Here is a 26820-nt window from a genome sequence, read left to right as displayed (position 1 = left end):
GTAGTGCTTGTAGTTAGATACAAGTGTAATGTGTAGCCTTAAAAACTGTGCTACACCCTTGATACCTAAAGTTGTGTACATTGGTCTGTGTAGAAGAGTGACGAATTGGGTTATGTGGGGAAAAGGAGGAAAAACTGAATGGGGCAAATTCGACCAAACGGTTGTTCTTGTAGTTGTTATAATATGAGCAAGTAATGTCAAACATTGCACTGCTGCTCTGATAGCTGAAGATGCGCACACCTGTCGTGTTAAGCTTCACTTGACTGATAAGCATTCGTAAGCAACTGTGTGACTTGTTGTATCTCGTAGTCTTGTTTATCATCATCATCATCGTTTATGACACTTTTTAATATATTGCCTGCCGTACATTCTGCTACCATAAATAGTACTTAGGCAAAGGGAAGAACTCACGGAGGACACCAGTAAACTTTTTTTTTTTTTTTAACTTTATTTTTGACGTATTTACTCACACGTTCTGAAAGTATTAGTCAGTATGCATGTAGATTTGTTATTGCCATGTCCAGGTTTTGAAACACCCCTAGTTTTGCTCACGACGGCTAAGTTTGTCTAGTATATGCTTATATGCGTCAAGAATATAGATGAGTGGCAAAGGCAATTTTTCCACCCTAATTACCAAACATAAATGTGTACGCCTGATGGTTATGTGTGTTGGTATGTTTTTGTAAATATATGATATTCAAAACGTTATGATTTCATGATGTTAACAGGGTATTGTACAGACTATTTACATATGCCATATGGGCAGGTACGGGTAAAATTGTTACTCCGAGGTTAACTGACGTTTCTTTATCACCTGGTTATGGTTAACTAGCTGCATGTTGCCACCCAAGGGTCCTGAAGGCAAAGTTTTATATGATACTTGACGTGTGCAGCAAACCTTTTGGTGTGCGCTGATATTAGGTCTGACAAACTGTTAGGCACCGTGAGGCATTCATCGGGAGGTATTAAGGGGACAGTTAATCCTTATAGAGACTTGCACTTTTTTTAGGCACTTTTCCACATCACCTAATGATGTGGCGACGCAGGTGCATATTCATTTATTTATTTTTTATTCATTTATTCAGTTTCCCATGGGTTGTTCTAAAACTGATGAAGACATAACTATTGCATTTTGAGCAAATTTCTTATGATACCACTTTTATGTCTACTGTATACTCCCTTAAGTAAACCGCTACAGCCTTAACTTTTTTTTCTCTTTGACCTTGGATTAACTTGAGTACGTCGACCTCTAAGACGATGGACACCATCAGCCAGAGAGATTTTATTTGTATCTTATACTAGGACATTTCTAGTCTAATAGGGTTCTTCCAAACAGGGAGGGAACACCAAAGCAGGATTCGACACACCTTAAGAGTACAGGGTAGACACAGAAACTCCAGATGGCAAGGTGAGAGATTTGCTGATTCACTAGCCTCCATATACAGCTTTACATCCAAGATCGTGTGATATATCTATAGGAAATGGTCAGTTTGGGCAAAGGGGAATTGGGAAGGGGAAATCTGGAGGGAGATGCCCCGGATATGACACACTCGCCGCTGGGGTATTCTCTGGAAAAAGAAGGGGGCTGGGGTTTAACTGTATGTCTGTATGGGTATTGTAGTGTGGTGAATTAGTGGCGATAAGGCTAAGAGGGAGATAGGCTATGACTATGGCTCCAGGAAAGTGGAGACCCGATGTCCGGCTCTTTCTCGCTCTTAGTCTGGCGATAGGGTTGTGTGGTTTGTGCCCAGGGTGGGTCTAGCGGTGTAGTTAAAAGGGACCAGAGACAGTCAGGACAACAAGTTTATGTTGCCAAGCCCCGGGATTCCTGTTCCAGGGGTAGGAGGGTACTACCTGTGGGAGGGGATATGTGTGTGTGTAGGGGGAGGGGGGCTTGCCCCAGCTTCAGCATCAGGTTGGGGAAACCTGCTGGGCTCTGGGGAGTGTGTGGTCTGGAACTCATTCTGCATTGTCAAGCCATCACTAGTAAGGTCGGGGATGCCGCATCTAGCAAGCACACTGGAACACTGGAACTGCATCTGTGTTGCCAAGCTGCCTCTAGCAAGCTCTGGGGTGCCACGTCTAGCAAGCACACTGGAACTACTTCTGCGTTCCCAAGCCACCACTAGCAAGCTCGGTGGGTGGTGCATTTAGCAAGGACACTGGAACTCCTTCTGTGTCGCCAAGCTGCATCTAGCAAGCACTAAGTTAATGAGCCCTCACTTCTGCTGGTATTGGTGACTCAGTTTGTGATGGGGATGGTGTGGCAGTTCTGGGCTAGAGGGACTTCCAGCCACGGGATGCGCTGGCTCCCTGTGTCTTTCTTTGTTGGACACTCGTATTCTTGTGATTCAATGGTGGTATCTCTGGGTGCGCGTATTTTCTGCAGCTGCCCTTGGAGCCGGGAGTGCGGTAGATCTTTTGGCCTGTTGGGTTGGAGTCTCAGGTATTTTAGTTTTGGTCGTCAAAATCAGTCGGTAATTGTGACCAGTAGAACGTGGATGAACAAATGGACGGACAGACAGAAAACGCATTCTGGCACAGCAGGTCTTCAACTTTTTCTTCGGAACTTAATCTACATCACTGAACTCTTGTAGGAGTTTTAACCCATACTTTCAAAACACCAGTATTAATAAAATCTTGTATACTTGTAGCTTACTCAGTACTGATAAGAATCTTTATTTTTAATACTATTGCATCAGTAGTTTCTCTTTATTTATTATTGTTGCCTTGCTTATGTTAGGGTGCATATTCAGCTGTTTATGTGTGTGTGTTGTTTGTTGCAGATGAGCGGAGTAGGATGGATGTGAGGCGGTATGAGTTGCGGTGGACGCACCACCAGTCCACTGTGGTGGCTGAGGTGGGGTCGCTGTACCGGGATGCCGCCTTGGTTGACGTCACTCTGGCCTGTGAGGACCAGCGGACATACCAGGCACACAAACTCGTCCTCTCAGCATGCTCACAATACTTTCAGGTCAGACATCACACCCTCCTTAGAGAGGCAGCCATTATATTTGTGTGATGCTGTTTTCATGTAGCAGGCTGTAGTGTGGTGCTGATAATACTGCACTGTGAGGTGTAACACTTTCACTTCTATGGACATGCTTTGGTATTTTATTGAGATTATATCATGACAATTTCATTCCGGTGAGGAAAATCTGAGCATTCGATTGGTTAGTCTAAGCTCAGTGACTACCATATTTCCCTTAGCTACACAGTAGTGTAATCTTGTGTTAGCTAAAGTAGCTGTGTCCATAGAAGACGAAAAAGTGAGTGACCTACAGCCTCGTTGGAATGTTATTTTTCTGTTAATACACACTTGATACCTCATTGGATTGCTTCATAGACTATTGGCATATTACAATAATTATGTCACATTTTTAGCCCACCCTTCTTTTCCAGGGCCTCTTCTCACGGCACCCGGCACACCAGCACCCGATCATCTTCCTTAAGGATGTGAGTGGGGATGAGTGCGAGGCGTTGCTCACTTACATGTACCGTGGTGAGGTCTCCGTCAGCCATGACCAGATTCACCGCATCCTCCGTGTAGCCAATTCACTCCAGGTACGCCCAAAGTTCTCTTGCTTTGAATACCACACCTGGAAACAAATAAGGAACTTAAGGACGCAGTTTTTTTTCAGACAAAGTTTGGATTTTATGTGTATTTATTAATTTCATTTATTTCTAAGTTACAGTATCAGAAAATATTGTATGAGATAGATTGACTGCCATGAGGATTTAACATGCTGGAAGTCTGAAATTTAAACTAATGCATGGTGTATGTCATATTCATTTAAGATGAACTCTGTTGCTTTTGTTAGATTCTGTGGAAACACCCCTTTTTAAAAGATACGATAGGGTATAATGTCAATGAGCAGTTCTGCTTCAGGGTGTTGAAGTCAGCGTGCCTGTGCATGGAGTTGCAAAGATTTCTTCAACATGTATTTATTTATATGTTCTGTAAAGTTGATAATGCATGCAGTTATCCTGGATGTTATGAATTGTTTACTTCCACTCCTTCCAAGCAGGCATAACTGCAGATCCCGCTCCAGGTCCTGCCTTTCTCAGAATGCTTTTCCTTTTGCAGTTTATTTGTTCGTTCTGCCTTTTTTCTTTAATGATTTTATTTCTCCTTTTACAGACTATCTTCTACATATTAATGGTGTATTGTATCCTCATATTTTCATAAATTGAATATGCAGTAGTTATGTTTCAATGCTAGTACCATAAGAGATTTATTTTAACTAGAATAACTATGAATGTTATAAGCATTATACTGCAACTGCATGTCATTCTCTGACATGTGTACAGTTGCTAAGCTCACATGGGTCATTCATTAACACTTATTAAAGGCTAGGCCGTATCAGATCATACTGCCTTGATTCACATTCAGGTGCAAACATGTATCAATCCATCTATACCCAGTATGCCTTAGTTCCAAAAAGGGTGGCCACAAATGAATCACCTCTATATCAGTCTCTCCTCTGCCTCCAGGCTGCCCTTTCTCCAACTCACACCCTCTCACTCATAAGCAGACATGCTTACATATCTATACCCAGTATGCCTTAGTTCCAAAAAGGGTGGCCACAAATGAATCACCTCTATATCAGTCTCTCCTCTGCCTTCAGGCTGCCCTTTCTCCAACTCGCACCCTCTCACTCATAAGCAGACATGCTTACATATTAAGAGGTACAAATCAGAGAACACTAATGACTGCCAACATTTTCAGCAGACTGCAGAATGGTCTCAAAAAAGTAAATAAATAAATAAATAAATAAATAGATAAAAAATCTTTGGTATTGTATTCAAAGAGGTGATTGCCCCCACTCCTCCTTGCAAAAGCTGGTAAATTCAAAAGATTCATGTTACCACATTTTACTATTGGTGTTTGTATGGTTTGACCTTTGACCCCATAAAACCCTTTAACAAGCCTTAATCCAAAAATTAGAAGGATTATTGGATGTATTTACCCATCAAACAAGTGTACCAAGTTTGAAGTGAATGGGTGAAGAAATGAAGGAATGATACCTAATTAAAAAAGTGCTTGGAAGAAAGAAACTGAGCAAACACAGTATGGCCTCCATCATAGTGTGAAAACCATAAATATTTATGTTTTGCCTTGAGCTACTGTATACACTGCCCTCATTTTTACGCAACACCGCCATACTCAGTACTTTCAAATTACCCTAGTTTTCCAGTGAGTAAAAAACACCACGAGTACAAGTATTCCTACCTCTTACCGAGGAGCATAGAAGCCACTCTTTGTGATGATATAGTACAGACTGACAGGAATTAAGTTACTGTGTCTTTTTCTTGTTTAAACTACTGAAGCTTATTTTAAATGCTTTACTTTTCATTATTGATAGTGCATGCCCTACTGTACAGTGTTACATTATTTTGTGGTTCAATATTGTATTGGTGCTGTTGGAATTTTGATTATTTTGACCATTATGTGTTTCATATGGTTTCATTTTGGATAAACACAGTATGAACATTGTTAAGGTTTCAGGTCTATAGAAGAGATGAAATAGTTGCCAGTTTACCAAGGTTTATCTTCATGCTTACATTGTTTTCTTATAGCCCACTTTCCCTCCTAGGATGCAGTTCTGATTTTGAGTCAGCAGTTCCTGAAAATACATAATTTAGTTGAGCGTGCTTATAACAAACTCTTATTTAACTATACTCTTCACTTGTGTATTAGATCCACTTCAGTAACATGCCAGGCAAGGCTGTCAGTAATGGAAAGAGAAATGCTGTACAGTTGCACACAGTAACATTACTTCACTGTATACTCGTATATGAAGTGTTGAAACTCATGTATATTCTGAAATGTTGGACTTCAGAAATTGCATCTTTGAGTTTTGATAGTCACTGCATGCTTTGTAATTACAGTAGTTGTATATCATTATGAAGTGGATCATTATGTATGTTTGCAACTGTATTGCATTATAGTATAAGAAAGTGGATTGTTTGTACTGTTTTTCTGGTAGGAAGTGTGTGACCATGGTGTGTTGTACTGTAACCTAGGTGGTGAGTGAAGCAGAAGTATATCGTCATGTTGTTGCTCAAGTTGTGAGAATTAGGCTGGGGTGTGGTGTGCTGTAGCCTAAACAGAGAGAGTTTATTGGGGTGTGTTGTGGTGTAGCCAAGGTGGAGAGGGTGAGACCAAGGTGTGTTGTGTTTTATTGGAATAGAAGTGGAAAGTACCAGGCTAAGGTACAAGTTATTGTGCTGTTTTGGTGTAAATGGAGTAGGAAGGATGTTTTATGAAGTAGCCTTAGTGGTGAGATGCTGTGTTGTATTGTCATGTATGATGTGTATTGTGTTGAATTCTAGTCAGTAAGAGTGATAACGTCTGAGGCTTGTACGCTTGTGTTGCAGGTGCTGTGAGTGAATTTGAGATGTGTGTTGCATTCCAGATGCAGTGAGTGAGACTGAGGGGTGTGTTGTATTGCAGGTGTAGTGAGTGACGCTGAGATGGTACAGGTGCAGTGAGTGAGGCTGAGATGTTGCAAGTGCATTGAGACTGAGGTTTTGCAGGTGCAGTGAGTGAGGCTGAGGTGTGTGTTGTGTTGCAGGTGCGGGGTCTGGCAGACATGGAGCCATCGTCCTCCCGCCCCTCTTCCCCTGCTGGGGAGAGGTCTGGCAATGGTCCCTCCCCCTCTCCCTCCCCTAGTACAGGTCCCCCCACCAAGTGTGCCACCCCAGCTAGTGAACCCCACTCCCCCAACCCTCCTCCATTGGTCAACCCCTCACTGCCTTCTGTAGGGAGCTCTGCACACCCAGTGCTTCCCCCTCCCCCAACTGCCTCTGACCCCCCTCAAGCCCGACACCCTTCGATGGCAGCGGCAGCAGCAGCAGCAGCGGCGGCAGCAGCAGTGGCCGTAAGACCCCCTCCTGGCCCCCAACACCCCCACTTGCCCCCGGATTACCCCCACCCATACTCCTTGTTACCCCACCGTGGTGCATACGACCTCTCTGCATCTGGCCCCTCTCTCTTGTCTTCTGTCAGTGAGGCCGAAGTTACCAGAGATGACAATATCACAAAATGCCCACCTACCTTAGCAAGATCACCTTACTCATCATCACTGGTAAGAGTTTAATGACTGTTGTGTCATGATAACCATATGACATAATGGTGTCAAGTGTCTACAAGGTATATCATTTTGCAGTACTGTGTATCTCAACTAATCTGTTCATGTATATTTTCAGACTGGGGTTATTTATTATGTTTTAGTAAGTACAGCAATCTCACTCAAACAGAAGTAAAGTGCAGTACAAACTCTCAAATCTGAAATATTTGGGTTTGATGTCTTTACATAAAATGGATAACAATGAGAAAATCATATAATAAATAGCCTACAGTACCAGTAACAATAATTGCAGTGATGTACCTTGCATTAGTAATTCATGATCTGTACATGCCCACAACGGGATTGTCTTCCAGTATGCACTGATTATGTGAGGGCAGGTAATATGTACACCCCCTCGTTACATGAAATATATTTCGGGATGTGGAGACTTTTGGAAACTGGATTTTTTTTTTTATTTGTGAGCTTGTACTAAAATGCATCATGTCATATCCTCATATTTACCATGAGAACCTATAAAACACACTTCCTTTGTGATTTCCGCAGTACTGTATAATCAAGAATGCTTAGAACAAGGTACATTTCATAGCCCAACTGAATTTTGAAGCCTCAGTTTTCATATTATATGTGTTCAGCTCAGCTTACCATTTAAGATTAAAAATTAACAATAATGGATTAATTTATATTCATTCATTCATATCCATTATCTTTCTTCAGTGGTGAGGTGCTACAAGGTTAATGTCAATATAGCACTACTATAAGGGTACTGTACTGTTTATAAATGACAGTACAAAGCACTTCATTCAGGTATATCTTTGCTATTCACTCCCAAATTTGCAGCGTGTTAAGGCAGACCTTGTTGGTGGCAACAGCTGGGACAGCACTGTGGGTATGGGTGATGTATCCCCTCTGCCACCACTGGGTGACCCGCCCAGACATCCGTACCTTCCCCCGGGCATCTTTGGAAGCTTTCTTCAGCATGAACACCAATCAGCAGCAAGCTCTCAGCCATATGGGGTATGTATACAAATCTGGGTTGATCTGTAGCAAGTACGTGCTTTATTGCATATATATAAGTCACCAGTCAAGTTACAAATGTAAAACTAGTTTGTGCATTCTTTTGACTATAAATATCAGCAATAAACTTACACATACTCAAGGATTCTGGGCATAATATTAGAGTAACATCCATCCCCTATATTTTCATTGAAGAAAGAAATGCTTGTATTATTTTAACACTACAGTGTATTATTTACACTTTTCATTCATTTGAAGTGATAGGGGAGTGTATCATAATTTTCATATATATGTGCATATGCATGCATATGTACATGTTGTGTGCATTGTGTGTGTGTGTGTGTGTGTGTGTGTGTGTGTGTAAAATAAAACTTATGTACATGTGGTAGCTGGGGGCACTCACCATCCACTCGCTCAGTGTATTGCTGCTCTCTGATGGCTGCCCTTTCCTCTCTTCCTTCCATCTTTCCTTCCTTTATCTTATGTCTTTCTTTCATTCTATCTTTCCTCTCCCTTCTGTCTATGGCCGACTCTAAACTGAGTGACAAGCCACATGGTTTCCTGTACACCAGGAAATCATTATTATGCTGGGTGGTAACCATATAACCAAACTATGGTGCCTGGTTGTTTAATTAGTAATTAAGGCACTCCAACCGGATTGAGCCAGTGTCGGTTTATATCCAAGGGGTGGTTGGGGTTTATTGCTCACGTAATGCCACTCAGGGATGAGTGAGGCCAGTCTCTCATCTTCAGTGTCAGGACAAACTTGCCTAGCCCTGGGCTTCAGTGCTCCTCGTGGGGCAACACAGGATTGGATGATGTATGTGTGTATGTATGTAGTAATAAGTACAGTAGCTACACTTCATTCTGTGCAATTTATTTGAACATATGTATTGCACCTGTATTATCATGTAATAGATAGCTCTGTTTACAAATTATGAAAGTAAATTCAGTTGGTATGTGGAAAAAGAAGTTATCACGGCCATTTCTACTATTGGCACTGCAGAGAATGTTCCCCATCAGCGACCCCCTGCGGAGGCTGGACCGGCTGAGCAGCCATGGCAGCAATGAGACCCGCATCCACAAGTGTCAGTATTGTTCACGCAAGTTCAAAAGGAAGGACCACCTCAAGACTCACATTCGCATCCACACTGGTGAACGCCCATACAAGTGTAAGGTGTGCGGAAGGGGGTTTATCCAGAGTCAGCAGGTGGGTCATCAAGTCGCAGTTAAACCAAGTCATCCTTACAGTATATGTTGCTAATTTTTTTTTTTTTCTGTATATTCTCAGTCAATTATATAACTAATACTGATTAGCCAGCACCATCAGTTTACAGCATCAGATGTATAGAAAAATAATTGTGATATTATGGACCACATCCTTGACTTGTGTACAGTAGAGGAACTGTAGAAAAATAGCTGTGGACAGTGGGTGCCAGGTTGTCTTTAGTTATTTCACTGAGTAAATAGCCATGTCTTTTGATATGGTACTCTGTTCGTAAAATGGATTATTTAGATATTGTACTATACAGCATAGTCAAGGCAAATCTTATTTGTTATGGAAGTAGAGAGTGAAGTAATATACTGAATTGAGGAGAAGAGAAGGAAGAAGATGAAGAAGTGTTTGGGAACGTGAGAGTTGTATGTGAGGATAAAGTATCCTGGAGGCATTTCTTTCACTGCCATCCCCAACTGGGGGGTTCCTGGGAGGGAACAAGGTATCAGAGATGATGATGAGGAGGAGGAGGAGGAAGATAGTACCATAGCTCTAAGTCCATCCATCATCCAATCTTGTATTGCCCTCTCATTAGCATAGGGATCCAGGGCCAGGCTACACATTCCAGACATTTGAGGTTTGGACAGTCAGTAATTTTTCCCTTGAGTAGCATTATAAAAATAAACCCCAACCAATCCCTTCATGAATTATTAGTACAAGTAGTTTTGGTTTGTCTTACATGTATGATATCCAGGGGTCAGATACTCAAAAGTGGTATTATGTTGCGACATGTTGGTTGCCATAACAGACTTATAGTACCATAGCTTATGACATGCTTATACTGTAACAGCACAAGGCTGTGATACACAAAAACTTATGACATCTTAGGTTGGTCATAAGTGAGTTTGCTAAAGGCTCAGTATAAGGCCAGTTTCATATGTGTTCTCCAAGTCAACATCTCAGCCATGATTATCAGCTGCCATGTACAGCTGAGTATAGAGCTGTTGGACAGATATTTTTATTCTCAGGTGAAATGTAACTGTCATTCATTTCTTTTTACAGTACTCTGTTTCTTTTCTTTTTAGTGTGTTCCTTTCTTTCTGACATCCTATTTTCTCTTTGGTTAGCTTATTTCAGTTTTTTTTTCCCTTTGTACTACACTGCAGTACCCAGTATCAGATTTTCAAAAAAATGCCAGTTTTCCAAAAGAATTTGAAAAAGTCATTTCTTTGAAACTATTTTCTTGCAAGTACTGGTATATATTTACCACCAGAAAAAAACCTTGGTTTAGCATCCAGTGTCACCACTATATTGACAAAGTGATGCATTGGTCACCCAAGGATGCTCAGACTGGACTCATTTAAACCACATTTTTTTTTTTTTTTTTTTTTTTTTTTTTTAATATCATTGGATTGAAAAAACTTTCACTGTTTCTTAACACTGTATCATTTATATTTTTTTGTAAATATTTCTGGATTGAAAAAACTGTCACTGTTTCTTGTTGAATCATAATGCCTGAATCATCAAAAACCATGATTGTGGAATATGCTGCATTAAGTTATATACTTTTTTTTTTTAATGCAAGGAAGAAGGAACCAAAAGCCAGAAGCCCTCAAGAATGTTTCTTCCCAAAAAAAAAAAAAAAAAAAAAAAAAAAAAAAAAAAATAACAGACCCAAATTTAAGCTCTGTTCATTTTGAGATGCCTGGACACACTGAGTGTGAAAAACTAGAGGTCATAAGCAGTAGGAAATACAGGCAGAGGAACACAGTTCCAGATTTGACCCATTGCATACATGAAGGACTGGGAGTAATGGTTAACTTGTTCATTAGAGAGTTGGACAGAAAAGGGATGAGAGTTTGTTGAAAGATGGGTGCTATGCGTCCACCATAGTGGTGGAGGGATGCATGCAGACAGTTCAGAGGAGCAGTGACCTTCAGTGACAGATTAGAGATCCATCCATCATCCAATCCTACATTGCCCCATGAGGAGTGTAGGAACCCGGGGCTAGGCAGTCGGTCCCGACATTAAAGATGAGATGGAAATACCATGCAGTTAGGTTATTCATATATGGTACTATACACAACTGTTAGTAATGATAGAGAATTCAAAATCACATTTCTGAATGCTTGCATTATCCTGACAATTTCATATTCAGGGAACTGCACTGTATTTTTCTTCATTTGAGAATTTACGAGGTGTGTGTGTGTGTGTGTGTGTGTGTGTGTGTGTGTGTGTGTGTGTGTGTGTGTGTGTGTAATTCACCGGGTCGGTCAGGATCACTTGATGGTCGTGATTGTCAGCTTTTACCCTCCCAGAAGGGAGCTGAGAGCTCATATAGTCCGATCTTAGGGCAAGGCTGTGACCTTCACACATGCACACACCCATCCCCTTGCTTAAGGGGGACAGTAACCACCCACTTTGTCAGTGAAACTTTTCACAACCTGAGCGAAGCTGAAACTCCTGTCTACCAGATGGCAAGCGAGAACATTACCACTGAGCCAGCGTGTGTGTGTGTGTGTGTGTGTGTGTGTGTGTGAGAGAAAGAGAGAGAGAGAGAGTGAGTGAGTGAGTCTGGGCATAGGCTTCATAGCCTGTTTCCAAGGCCCAGGAGTCCTCCTATGTGCCACACACCTCCACATGTCACCACTTTGGCGCTAACACCCACTGTCCATTTTGAATACATGTTAGGGCTGTCTCGTACAGGCCTGGTGTACAGTCCATCCCCCTAGTACGTGAGTTAAGAGTACACGATCCTCATTGTATGCGAGGACCTATTTTTTTTTAAATTTTAGTGTATTTTTTAATAGTACATGAATTAACCTCATTGTAAGCGAGACGGGCAGTGAAGAGTGGCCCTAATCTGGGGTTACCCCGAGTACGACATTGCCACCCCAAGGAGCGAAAAACGGTTGCCTACGCTCTGCCCACCTTGTGACGTCGATGAAGCGCATTTGTCATGTGATGCCCAAATGCACTGCTTGGAGGGTGGTAAGAGAGGCTCAGCAGAGGAAACACACATGCACAGAGGGTACACTTGCTCTTCCAGTAACATTCTCGTCTACTCTGAGGATATTGTTTTGTGAGCCAGGATGTCTGTCCCATCCTCGAGAAGGAAGAAGTGCATCACCCATGCCATAAAGATGAAAGTCATTCGGAAGAAAGAGAATGGGAAGGGTAACACTGCTATTGGGAAGGAACTCGTCTTGGCAGAATTGACAGTGAGAACAATATGGGCGAACAGGGAAGCCATAAAGAAGACTGTCAAGATGTATGGGATGGCGGCACTGGACTGGAGAAGCAGGTTAACCAACTGGGCAATTATTCTCATGGAGCAGTACGTCGCAACATACATCCAGAGGAAGGAGAAGGAAGGAATTCCACTGAACGGGCACTACCCCAGGGACCAGGCCAAGATTTTCTGCAAAGCTGCATCTGTGAAGCTGGGTGTCACGAAACCCTTTAAACCCTCCATGGGATGGTTATGCCGGTTCTTGAAGAGGAAGGAGCTACGTCACATTCGCCTCACCGGCAAGCGTGTGTCTGCAGATGAAATGGCAGCTAGGGACTATCCTGCCATCCTGAAGGGGATAATCGATGAGGGTGGCTACAGCAAGCAACAAATTTACAACATAGATGAGACGGCCCTATACTACAAGGCTATGCCGAAGTCTGCTTATATCAGTAAGCAGCAGCGCCAGGCCTGGGGGAGAAAAGTGGGCAAGAACAGGATAACGGTCATGTCCGCCGTGAACTAATCAGGCTCACACAAGATGCGGCATGTTGTGGTTCATACCGCAGCACACCCCAGATGTTACAAGAAACTTCGCTGCATGGATGATGGCGTGGTGTACTGGTACAGCACTTCCAATGGCTGGATGATGAGCAACATCATTTCTGAATGGTTGTTGCGGCACTTCATCCCTGACGCCAAGGCTAAATCCATGGAACTTGGCATCCCCTTCAAGGTGCTTCTCATTCTTAACAATGCCCCAAGTCATCCAACCTGGCTAGGAGACCTCAGCAAGGAATGCAAGATTGTTTTTTTGCCACCCAGAATGACCTCTCTCATCCAACCGCTAGACCAGGTGTTAATTGCAACGGTAAAGCAGCCATACCACCAACGCCCCTACAATCATCTCCGCAGCAAGACTGACAGCTCTGAGGAACTGCAGGCAATTCTTGACTTGGACACAGCTGGAAGTGATGTCATGGATGCCGAGGATGGTTTGGACTTGCCACGCGCTTCACCGACAGCACCTGCACCACCAGCTTCAACTCCTGATAAGACTATTATGGCTTTTTGGCGGTCATTCAGCCTCAAGGATGCCATCACATTCTTGTTGTCCTCTTGGGCAGATATAACCCTTGCAACAATTAACCATGCTTAGCGCCTCCTTCCTCCTTGTACCGCACCTGTGTGAGATCACACTGGGAAGCAGCTTTCAGTCCCTGGCCTCTGCCGAAGCACCCACTCTCACAACTGCACAAGCTGTGCCTGGGTTTCAGGTCATCATGCTGGAGGAGATCAGGGGCTTACATTCAGCGGCAGTAGAGCAGGAACCCCAGGAAGTCGTGAAGCGAGTGGATGAGGCCGACGCAGAGCAGGAGATCGTAGCAGAAAAGCCAACAACACCAGTGATGGAGAGTGAAGATTTGTCCATGATGGAGATCAACCGGGTACTGTGTGCCCTTGATAAATTCAAGGAAGAATTCAAGGACATCGGATGCTCTCAGTTGCAATTGGAGGAGTTGATGGCTTCACTGGACAGAACCTTCTGCAACTACACAGACAAGCACAACCAGGAAGTAAGCAGACGGAAGCAAACCCTCATCACCCATTACCTTCGGCTCCAAGAAAGTGAGGAATCGCTTCCTTCAACATCGGAAGAGCCATATCCTGAGGAGGATCAAGATGATTATGCAATGTCTGAGGTGTCAGAAATAGACTTTGAAGGGTTTATGAATGGAGTAAGTGCATTATGTAGTGAAAGTATCAAAAGCGCTGGTGACGAGAGTGGTGAGGAAGGTGATGGAGGAGATGCAGTTTTTTTTTTTTTTTTTTTTTTTTTATGCAAGGAAGAATGAACCAAAGGCCGAGCCCACAATTGTTGTTCCTTCCAAGAGAAAAGCAAAATACAAGAGAGAGCCAAATTCAAGATCCGATCTTTTCGAGATGCCTGGATACACTGCTTTTGAAAGACTGGAGATCATAGGAAGCAGGAAATACAGACAGAGGGAGACAGTCCCAGAGTTGACCTGTTGCATAAATGAAGGACCGGGAGTAACGGTTAACTCTTGCATTAGAGAGTTGAACAGAAAAGGGATGAGAGTTTGCTGCTAGATGGGTGCTGCGCCCGTCATGGAGGTGGAGGAATGCATGCAGACAGTTCAGAGGAGCAGTGACCATTGAAGTAGCGATAGAAAAGAGATAAAGATGCAACAGTGTGACAAAGAGACAGAGGTTGAAGGGAGTCAGTAAGAGGAGGAGAGTTAATGAGACAAAAAGCCTTTGACTCCACTCTATTGAGAAGAGCTGTATGTGGAGAGCCTCCCCACACATGAGAGTTGTACTCCACACATGGGCGGATAAAACCCCTGTATACAGTAGAGTCAACAGTTGTGCAAGGGTAAAGAAGGAACGGAGTCGGCTTAGCACACCTAATCTCTTGGAAGCAGATGCTAGGTGCCTCATCCTGCCTCAGATCCCCTTCTTACCCTCATCAAGCCTGTTGTCTTCTTGAGTTAAGGTGAGCAGCCATATTCTTGTTGGTATAGTTAAGCCATATCCTTGTTGACTTAGTAAAGCCATAATCTTGTTGGTTTATTTTATCTTAGGTAATATGTCTTAGATAGTTCCCCTGTACTGAACAATAGTTAGGCCCGAAAGGAGTCTCAAGGGTTTCCCGTGAAGGGGGGTGCCGCCCATATGTAATTTTTTCCATAAGTTTATGTATTCAGAGTAGGCGAATTCCTAGTACGCGCCGTCCTCTGCCGCCCATATAGGCCTGTTACTAAGGGGATGGACTGTACTAGGTATTAGCAGGGGTGTTTTTACGACATATCAGCAGGTCTTCTGGTAGATCAGTAAAGTCTACTTTATGAAATTCAAATCCTTAAATTGCTCCCTGCCTCAGCTGGGATTCAAACCTGGGTCCATTAGGACTGCAGGATGCCTCTACCGATTCAGCGACCACAGCTATTGTGTAAGTGAATTTCAGCACCGTTATCACAAAACTGCATATAACTTTTAGTTCATCGTTCTATCAATTTATCGCATACCAAACTTCCATATACCAAGATCAGACTGTTGTTTTTAAAAATTGATGAATAGAATGGTAAGAGGAGAGTGGTGGTGATCATGAGTGATTTATGTTGTACAGTGAAAGAATTGGTGGCTGCAAATTTGTCAGTGGCAAAAATTTAGGTTATGAAAAAGCAAAATATGGGAAGGCAATAGATAGTGGTAGGGCATATGCAGAAATTATAAAATTAAAAAAGTGGCAAATGAGCTTCTTATGAAAGGGTACAACAAGCATGGGTGAGGAAACGCATGAGTAAAAGTTGTGATTGCACCCTTCTTAAAGAAAAATAATAATTGAAGTTGGTGGCACATTTCATTGGTCATGCAGTCAATTAGTTTCTCTGGCTTTTTGCACTCAGTCTCACCCCACCTGCAGGTGAGGAAAAGAGGCATGATGATGATGATAATGAAAGTATTAGTGGAATGAATCTGATCATGTTGTAAAAGTTATGAAGAACAGTGATAAAGAAAGCAAGGTATAGTAGATAAAAGAGTGTCTGGTGAGTGATAAAGAGTGGTTTCTGAAGTGGTAGAGATGTGTAAATCAGTTACCTTATTTGTCAGTGTATAAGTCGACTCTTGAGCATCATACAAAAAACGCCCCAAATTGGGGGTCGTCTTAAACAACAGGTATAAAATCCTAACCTCTACATCCTGTGGTTTTGAGATTCATAGGTGTGATGGGGAACATTGCCAAACACTCACCCTGACCCATGGTATGCTGATTATAGTAAATGTACTTTCAAATACCATTAAAACCGCTAACATCATCATCAAACACTACTTGTTTTCTATATGAAGGCAAATTTTTATAAAAATACCTCCATGGAGACAGCCACGAGAACATAAGAAAGGTGAGTAACCTGTTGAGCTCATGCCACGAACACTGGCATGTTTCTCTGGGTCTGAGAGCAACTGGCTGGGTTTTTTGCCACTGAACAAACAATTCCTAATGGTACATCACTGGCCTGTGCAAGAAGCACGGATATCCATTAAGCAACATTAGGAACAGGACTGGGAATCCACAAACCCCCCCCACCAATCCTACTCCTGTTTCCTCCACACCTCCTCAGCCAAACCCACCAATCCTTCCTACACCATCCAATCCCCCAACCCTTACCTCCACCACAACCTTCTCCTACCCCTTCCCCTCCACCCACACCACCACCTCCCCCCTGTGCTGCAGCAGCCAACACACATTGCACACAACATAAACATCCTTCAGTTAAACATAGATGGCATAAACAACAAAAAACAAGAACTCACACAATTCATCAAACAACATAACATACACATTGCCATCTTACAAGAAACAAAACTACACAGAACACAAAAAACACCTACATTTCATAATTTCACCACCATTCGACAAGACCGGTCGGATGGCAGTGGCGGTAGACTCATCACCCTGGTACACAAATCCATTAACTTCTCAGATACCATTGCACACACACAGTCACTTCTCCTCCCACATGACACCACAACAGAAATACAGTCAATTAAAATATGCACTGGTAACAAATCACTTATAACAGTCACCATCACATACATTCCCCCCTAATCGTCCCCCACAGTACCACACAATTACTCTTCACAAATACACCACATCACTAACATACCCAACATCATCCTGGGTGGTGATTTCAATGCCAAGGCGTCGGCCTGGCATGTCAACAACCCTGACACAGACAGAGGGCTGATATTACAATCCCAAACAGATCATCTTTTCATACTGAATAATCTCCATCAACATACCCATATCCCACACCAAGCCCTCTTCCTCCCATCATCCCCAGACATCACCTTCTGTTCCCCAAACCTCTCCCCTGTTCCCCAAACCTCTCCCCCCAAACCTCTCCCCCACAATATCTTGGAGAGTGGTCAAAACCTTGGCTCTGATCACCTCCCAATCATCATCACTATCAAAACCAGAATCACCCCAGCTGGCCACAGACACACAGACACTAATTAGAAGAGAGCCAACTGGGAGGCCTTCACAACTGAAACAGAAAAGCATTTCAAAACATTAAACAGTACACCCATCACAAACATCAGCACCGCAATGCATACTTTCAGTACAATTATACAAAATGCAGACAAAAGACACATCCCTAGAGGCAACAGAAGGAGACACAACCCCAACTTCACACCAGAAATTCAAGGCTTTATCAGTCAACGGGACACACTACGACACTCCCCAGCACCCCATACACAAGACACTGTAAAACAAATACAAGAACTCAACACTCAGATAAACAATAAAATATCAGAACAGCAAACACTAAACTGAAAAAATTATCTCCAAATACTTGACCACAAAACAAACACCAGCAAACTCTATAAAACACTAAACAGCATCACAGTCTCCAGCAGCAACACTACACAATCACACGCTGCCATCACAACAACAGATACCATACCGTCAAACAAACAACAAGCAAACTCACTCATCAATCACTTTTCACATGTCAGCCTTCTAAACCCCCACTACAATGACCGACGTATCATCCGACGTAAGAGACGTTTCCCCACAGATCCAGACTACGCACCTTTCGCTTACAACCAGATGAAGCACATCGTCAGCAACCTTAAGCACTCATCTGCCTGTGGACCAGACATTATAAGCAACATTCACCTTAAACACCCTGGACCACAAGGCATACAAGCACTCACCAACATATCAGACTACAGCTACTCGCACAACACAATACCCAACATCTGGAAGCATGGCATTATCATCACTATCCCTAAACCCAACAAAGACCCCACGTTACCTTCCTCACACTGCCCCATCACACTCTTCTGCATCCCCTCTAAAGTCACTGAATGACTAGTACTACAACTAGTTATACCTCACACCCCCCCTAGCCCAGTCACAACATGGCTTTAGGCCACTACACTTCACAAACACTCATCTCACAGACCTTACACAAAGAGTTTTTGATGGCATGAATTCAGCTAGGCCACGACACAGAACATTCCTAATCACACTAGACATTAGCAAAGCTTTTGATGCCATCCCCTGCCACAACCTCACAAACAAAATATTCAACACAGACATGCACAATAACACAAAAAGATGGCTAGCAAACAACTTAGCAGGCAGATGTGCACACGTAACATTTGCCAGTCAGTCTTCTAACATCAGAAACTTCACAAATGGCATCCCCTGAGGATCTGTTTTGTCCCCTACACTCTTTAACCTATACATGCACGACATAGCCACACCACAGATACACATAGCGTCCTATGCGGATGACATAACACTCACTTGTACACACCAAAACACAGACACAGCTGCACACATCCTCCAACCTTACCTCAACACACTACATGAATGGTTCACCACAAGCAGGCTCAAAATAACCCCAGCCAAATGTACAGTGACCCTTCTCACAAACTGGACAGCAAAACAGTCACATTCCACACCTCACCATTAACACTCCCCCATCACACACACACACACACACACACACACACACACACACACACACACACACACACACACACACACACACACACACACACACACACACACACACACAGTACATCAGTGTCATTCAGACAACACATCACAAGCATTAAAAATAAAATAACATCAAGACTCAGTGCCTTGAGGTCACTTGCCCATACAACATTTGGACACAACAAAGAAACCACCACCAAAGTATGCAGACAATATATATGTTCAGTGATGAATTATGCAAGCCCTGCTTAGGCTCCTAACCTCACTAAAACACACTACAACACTCTACAGACCATATAGAACAAGGCCCTAAAAATAATCACAGGCTGCACAGCTACTACACCCACAGACCACCCTCATCAAGAAACCAAAGTCCTCATAGTTAAGGATCACCTAGACATGAGAGGCACCCAGATTCTCTCTGCAGCCTCCACAAACCCACAACATCCACTACACTACATGGCAACACATCCACACACACCAAGGAACATCAAAACAACACCCAGCACATGATATTATACACAAATACTGTCATCTCTCCCCCTTCGCCTGCCTCAGACCAGCATCCAGAAGCATATCCATACTCAAATCACTCGCCGCTCCATTCAGTCACTTAAAAACAACACACAGCTGCATGCACGGCCTCCTGATATCCAATCTTCTAAATCCTATCTCCCTCGTGAGGACAGGGTCCACCTGGCCAGGCTGAGATGTGGACATCATCCAGCCCGCTTAAGTTACCAGAAGAGGCTGGATGACTCTGTCGCTAATGCATGTCCAGAATGCAACACAGCACCCCATACTATTAAGCACATTATGGAAGACTGCATTGTTCACAGTCACCTATGCCAACAACACAACATACACACCTTGAGAGCTCTGTGGGAAAGCCCAGTCTTGGCCATGGCCTTCCTTAGGGTCTCGGGGCTGTTCAGCCTGACTGCTCAGGGAACAACTACTACTACTACTACATGGATGAAAGCAATGAATTTTGATATGGTTGGAGATCAAACTGTTGAGGTTAGGTGGAAAACTGTGTTAGTGAAAACAACAGGACATGAGAAGACATGTATGACAGTAGCACTTCTGTGTATGGCAGACAGAACCAAGCTGAGCCCAAGGATTGTTGTCAAGAGAAAAACGATGCCAAAAATAAAGTTCCTAGCTGGAATTTTTGTTCACGTCAATGAGAAAGGATGGATGGACGAACATGGAATGAAACTGTGGATTGAGCATATTTAGGCGACCTGGTGGCTGGCTTAAACGAGTCCTGGTTGTTTTGGCCGTAGTGTCCAAACTGGCAAACAGCCGAATCACCTAACAGCATAAACAACCTAGCCTAACCTATTTAGATGTTACAGCCTAAATGACTTATGGCCAAAACGACCAGGACCAGCTAAAACAGCATAGCCTGATGGTATGGGACATGTTCAAAAGTCATTTAACAGAGGGAACAAAAACCTATATGGTGAGAAACAACAGTGTCATTGCTGTTATTCCTGGTGGATTAACTTTAGTCCAACAACCACTTGATGTCTGTCTGAATAAACCATTCAAAGACTGCATCCATGAGCAATGGAATGAGTGGATGATCAGCAGTAAAAAGTTGTTCGTATTCAAAAGATGGGAATATGCGTGCTCCAGGTCTTGATGTGCTGTGTGATTTTATTATCAAGGCATGGAGTGATATTTCTGTAAAAACAGTCAACCCCTTCAAAAAATGTGGAATATCTAATTGAGTGGATGGCATGGAAGGTGACATTTTGTGAGCGGATGAGGAAAAGGAAGCCAATGCTGAAGCTACACCATTGAATTCAGAGTTTGGTCCTTACGATGAAGAACTGCTAACTTTAACCCAGAACTGATGGTGTCAGATGTAGATGATACTGATTTTGAAGGTTTTATATCACTGACAGTTGGTGTGAAGACGTTAATAAAATGTTACTTTCATTTAACTTATTGTGTAAAATTCATGGTAACATGATTTTGAGTTTTTAAACTATGAATTGATACTGGAATATTAATTGTATAACCCATTTAGATATCAGATGTGGTGCTTGCAGCCTTGATAGCATGTAAAACCCACAGAAGAAGCTGATTTAAGGTAAAACCTAACCAAACGCTGAGTTGTTTAGCAAGGTGTTAATAGTATCACTTCACTGGTCAGTGGGTCTGAAGTTACTGGGGCAGCAAGCTCCCATTGTCTAAAGAGTTGGGGCTTGTCTTATGCACAGAGTATACCTCTAAACCCCATTTTCTGTGGAAATACTGGGGGTACTCTTATACACCAGCAAATATTGTATATACCTTAAGACAACTATTGGTGAAAACATATGAGAAAAACTGCAAAATATTTGTGGCATTCTCGGATCTGGAAAAAAATGTATGACGAAATGAACAAGGATGGATTGTGGAAGGTGTTATACATGTGTGGTTTGGAAAGAAAATTTTTCTGTGCTGCAGAAAGGTGTTATGGTGGTAGCAGAGTATGTGTAAAGGTAAGTAGATGTTTGAGAAAATGGTTCAGTATTAGCACTGGGATGAGATGATGTATATTGCTGTACATACTCCCCCCCCCCCTTTTTTTTTTTTTCCACTAAAGAGCAGTGTTCCATGCCTGCATGGGTTATCTTCATTCATCATGTGGCTGCTGTCCAAGCTGTTTGTTCTCATTAATCCTCCATGTCTAAGCCTTTTACCTCGAGATTCCTGTCTTTGAACTTCATCCCAGTTTCCTTGGTCTACCCAAAAGGGCTTGCACGATTATTGTCACACATTTTCTCCATATGTCCAGACTGTCAATCTGCTGGTAGGAGGAGTGGTAAGAAATGTTGATAATAGCTGGGAAACTTAGTACATACCTTATTCATCCCCATCAGAGTACTCCCCACCTGCATCCTTACACTTGTTCCAACATTCCTGTCACTGATGAAAGCATCTCTGGAACTTTCTTTCTTGATGTTCTTCAGGGTGCTCTTTGTTTCAATTTGAACATCATCGTATTTGTCAAAACAATATTCCTTCATCACAAGCTTCAGTTTGGAGAACAACCAGAGACCACTCAATGCAAAATCAGACGAATAAGGTAGATGTGATACTCGTTTTGTTTTTGAAAGCTCCAACATGCTTGCATGCGTTGGCCTTGGTCACCTAATGGCGGCTGTCCATGCTGCTCGATCTCTGGCAGCCTCCCTGTTAAGTCCCTTAACCCTGAGGTCACATTTAATGACCTCGTCCCAGGTCTTTTTTGGTCTACCCCTTGCAACTCGACCCCTAATATTAACGCCTCTCACTGCACCCAGTTATCATGTCCCATTCTCTCCACATGCCCAAACCACCTCAATCTACCTCTCGTCATCACAGCACCAGTACACTCCAGTCCCATCCTACCTCTCAGCTCTTCCATCATAAACCTCGCCCCCCTAGGCCTTGCACTCAGGGATGCACCACACATCCACCTAATCAGTGTCATTTCAGTACATTTGAGCCAGCGAGTATCCTCTTCCTTTACTGCCCAAATCTCACCACCATACAGTATTATACTCCTAACATATGCTGCATACAAAGATCCCTTAGCACATAGGAAGAGCTGTGTCAGTGTCAGAAGAGGCAACAACTCCCTGATCTTCTTCCAGCCACTCCTCACCCTAGCCACAGAGCTAGCTCCATCCCCACCTCCAGCACATATGTCTCCCAAGTAACACCTCTTCCACACACTCGAGACTAACCAGCAAGTTCAATCATTTCACACCTGACAATCTCCATCTGCTCTCCCCAACACACCGCACACATGAAATCAACATTATCTTGCAGTCTACCTCTAATACCACTACATCTCTTATGCACCCACATATTACAAACACTGTGCAAGATGGAATTACATCCCATGCCCTTGTGGCAAATTACACATGGCCACTCTCCCTCTTCTTTTACAGGACTGCCACCAACCCTGGATATCATCACTTTTGTTTTATCTGCACTTACTCTTAAGCCCTTGTGCCCCATACCATCTCTCCACTTTCTAAATCTTTCTTCTGCCTCCTTTTCATTCTTTGCAATCAACACCAGATCATCAGCTTAAAACATCTCCCATGGGAGTCTATTTCTGAAGTCATGTGAGAGGGCTCCAAGTATCATGATGAATAACAGGGGACTCAAAACTGACCCCAGATGCACAGCAAAGTTCACGGAAAACTCATCACTCAAATCTCATTCACTCTTGCCTTGGTGCGAGCACCCACATTCATTGCCAAAAGCACCCTAACCAGCCACTCCTCTATCCCAAGCTTTCTCATTGCTCATTTCACCACCTCTCTAGGAACTCTTTCAAAGGCCTTTTCCAAATCAACAAAAACAAAGTAGTTCCTTTTTCTTTCCTATATAATTTTCCAGAAGCTGTCGAGCAGTGAATATGACATTAGTGGTCCCCCTGCCTGGCATAAAGCCAAACTGCATCTCATCAATATTCACTCTTTCTCCAATCCTACCTTCTAGAACTCTCTCCATTACCTTCATTATTTGATTGTAAAACTTTATACCTCTATAATTTCCTCTTTCCACGGCATCATCCTTCCCCTTGTACGCTTGTGCAGGTGGAATTTTTTTTCTCAGCCAGAACTGACAGTAATGGTCACTAGAAGAAGAAATGACTCAGCTTCCTCATAGATCACCTGTGAGGATGTATGAAATAAATTTAGTGAAAGTACATTTCATGTAAAAATCATTGTCAGTATGATTTGTACTTAACCAGGTGAAAGATTGGTTGCTTCTATAATTTCATGGATGGATGTTGGCTTCTTTCCATTATGCTAATGGACAACCACTCCTAGCCTTATCCTTCATTGATTCACTTCCCTTCCAAAATTGGTCAGATTATCTAAAAACTGAGCATCCTCCACTCTTGAAATTATGCTGTGAATTACCATTCCAGTCTTGCCCAGCCTAAAACAAAGCTTCATGTTTGCAAATCCCGTAACTGCAACAACTTTCTGAGCTTTGAAAAAAAAAAATCAATGGTGGGAGAATGAAATAATGTTATTCTTCCCCTTGATATAGTGCATCGGCATGTGGCATAATTTAATTCAACTATATATGGCAACAAAAAGAGTGACTGATATACAGTAAGCAGTGATGTGAATCATTGAATTCTCATTCCAGATTGGAATGACCTTTACAATAACTTTTCTATAACACCTAATAGATATTACCTCAGTTATGTACAAGTACCAAGTACTGTACCTAATCATCCTCTTAATTTTGCACATACTGTACTTTTGTCTCTCAGTGTAGCATTATGCATCCATTTCCTCACTTCATAATTCAACCATTTTTTTGTGTCTATGTACAATACATTGTCATCCTTAAAGACCCATGTTTCACTACAATAGAGCATCACAGTTCTAGTTCATGAAGTGTATAACTCCTCTTTCATGTGGAAAGAAGTTACCTGTATGGTCAACAAGGACAGTATTTTTCTTGATTTCTTGTAGCCACTTAGGACTTTCATAGTTGAGCTAGCTTCAGCACCACTTCCCTTCAGTTCATGTTGTCCTAGTAGAAAAAGTCACTGACATAATCCAGGGCTGCATATTACTCTTATCATTCATTTCCAGCAGTAAATTTATATACCTTTTTAGCCTGAGCCTGAAATAATTAGAGGTCAGTGAAAATGCAACTGTTCAGGAATATAATGTGGTTGATAAGGTGGATAAGATCAAGAAATCAGAGATATGTAAGAGATATGGAGCAAGGAAATTTAGTGTTCAGAAGGGAGAAGAGAGTATCATTAGATGGTATTATCACACAGAGAATGGATATAATAAGGACTGAAAACAGTGACGTGTAAGGCCAAGAAGAAGATGGTTTGACATAGTAAATGAATGTGTGAAAAAGCAAGCTGTGGAACTTGAGAAAGTAAAGAGATTGATAAAGGACAGGTATAGAAAGATGAAGTATGTATGGAAGTGCATATGTTGTTTTACTCTTTTCAGAAGAGTGTAAAAATGACACACAAAGTGTAGGTAGCTTTTGCCTGTGATGTGGTTCTGAGATTTTTAAAGGCATCATTGATCAGTTATTGATGTATAGCTCATTTCATTTGGCAGACTATTGATGGTTCTCTTACCAGTATGGGAAAATAGCTTCGTTAAGTAGTGGGGGTGATGGATGAGCTGGGAAGCATTTTGAAATGGTCACCCTAGATAAACCCTGTGATTAGGCTGAAAATATATTGCAGTACATAGATAGACAAACTGAACTAGACTGATTAGGTTCGTAAGAAAATATACAGTTAATGTAAAAAGTATCACACAGGAGGGGTCTGGTAATTTCTAAAATGATCTGTGCATCTTCTGATGTTTCAAGAATTTTAATCTGTTTTCATATGAATGTGCAGAAATTAACAATACTTCTTATGAATTAGACAAGAAATGTTACCAATAAATTATAGAGCCTTATAAAGCTTGGCTACTGTTGTTGAGTAGGAACAGTGGGTTGTTTGTAGTCTGTGGTGTGAGAATGTTGCACACTGATTGTACCAGTGCTTTATTGATTGACTGTATATGACAACAGTAGTATATTTTTCAGCTTGCCATCAGAAAGACTGTACTCTATAGGTTTTGTGAACAGCATAAGTATGGCATATCCTGTCAAACTGAGCTAAGAAACTAAAAAGTTTGGGTACCGAGTGACTAGATTTATGGCTTATTTCACAACTGTGCTGTGTTTTATTCTGTTCCTTGTCTCTGGATCATATTCTTCCCATTGTAGTAGGAGTTTTAGTTAAAATTATTATACTGATAATGACATCAAATTAGAGCAGTATTTAACAGTGATGGTATTTTATGTTTCAGGTAAAAATACACATGAAAGTGCATGTGCGGGAGGATTCGTCAGGCGTGGGTGCCCCCTCGGCCCTTGGTCCTGGGGGTGGAGGGGGCAGCAGCCTAGCAGCCTTGTATCCAGATCTTGGGGCACACTATGGAGAACAGCATGGACTAGGCGCCCCCCATAATGACCCACACACAGACTTGGATCAGTCCACAGATAATAATCCTCCGGACAATGACTCTGACAATGAGTGTAGCTCAGAGATAGCTGAGATGGATTATGAGACACGGCTGCAGCAAGAGGGCGGCAGTGGCCGCACTCCCCCAGCCTCCAACCTCTCCGGGGGAACACGTGAGCACAAGACCCCGTCCCCAGAGTCACCTGGCACCCCTGTGAAGACTTCACCACCTGATGACCAGAGCTGCAGTGCCATGTCTCTGAAGGAATCATATCATATAGGTAGCAATATAAAAAAATGATGGCTAATGTGCTGTGATGATAGAGGCTTTAATTAAGTAACTGTTGGTTATGATAATTGTTTTGTTGCCAAGATGCATTTCCAAACCATCAGAAAATTTCTGGCTTCAATGTTATTTCCTTCAAAAGCATATCGATAGCAGGAATGATATGATAGCCAAGGCTCAACTGGACAGACAGCTTACCTTTTCAACCCCATGTTCATTATAAATTTACTGCAATAATACAGTAGTTGGAATGTTTGCCTAATAGACTTCATATACCCTCTAACCATTGTTATGTCGGTGATCAAGTGAGTAGTACCAGTGTGTGATGAAACATGCACGATGGTCTGTGATCTGTTTGTAGGAGGATTTTTTTTTCTACTTAAACTAGGTACTCAATGTGGATTCGTGCGTGCAATATGTAATGACACTGTAAC

At 42.4% G+C, this 26820-nt stretch overlaps 1 protein-coding gene across 1 annotated transcript in view; it reads left to right on the top strand.

Annotated features, from left to right (window-relative positions):
• Positions 1-26401, top strand: part of LOC145400103 (uncharacterized) — a 178429-nt gene extending 152028 nt beyond the window's left edge. Inside the window, exons 3-8 of the mRNA XM_080272612.1 lie at positions 2787-2974; positions 3403-3564; positions 6579-7091; positions 7932-8108; positions 9115-9318; positions 25946-26401. Of these exons, the coding sequence (XP_080128738.1) occupies positions 2787-2974; positions 3403-3564; positions 6579-7091; positions 7932-8108; positions 9115-9318; positions 25946-26401 (1700 nt within the window). The remainder of the gene's footprint in view (positions 1-2786; positions 2975-3402; positions 3565-6578; positions 7092-7931; positions 8109-9114; positions 9319-25945) is intronic.
• The last annotated feature ends 419 nt before the right edge of the window (positions 26402-26820 follow it).

The sequence above is a fragment of the Coenobita brevimanus genome, chromosome 51 (assembly GCF_032717465.1).
Source record: "Coenobita brevimanus isolate Jiangsu-jjx chromosome 51, ASM3271746v2, whole genome shotgun sequence".
Taxonomy (NCBI): domain Eukaryota; kingdom Metazoa; phylum Arthropoda; class Malacostraca; order Decapoda; family Coenobitidae; genus Coenobita; species Coenobita brevimanus.
The sequence above is the reverse complement of the archived record's forward strand: the minus strand, read 5'-3'. Positions and strand labels throughout refer to the sequence as shown.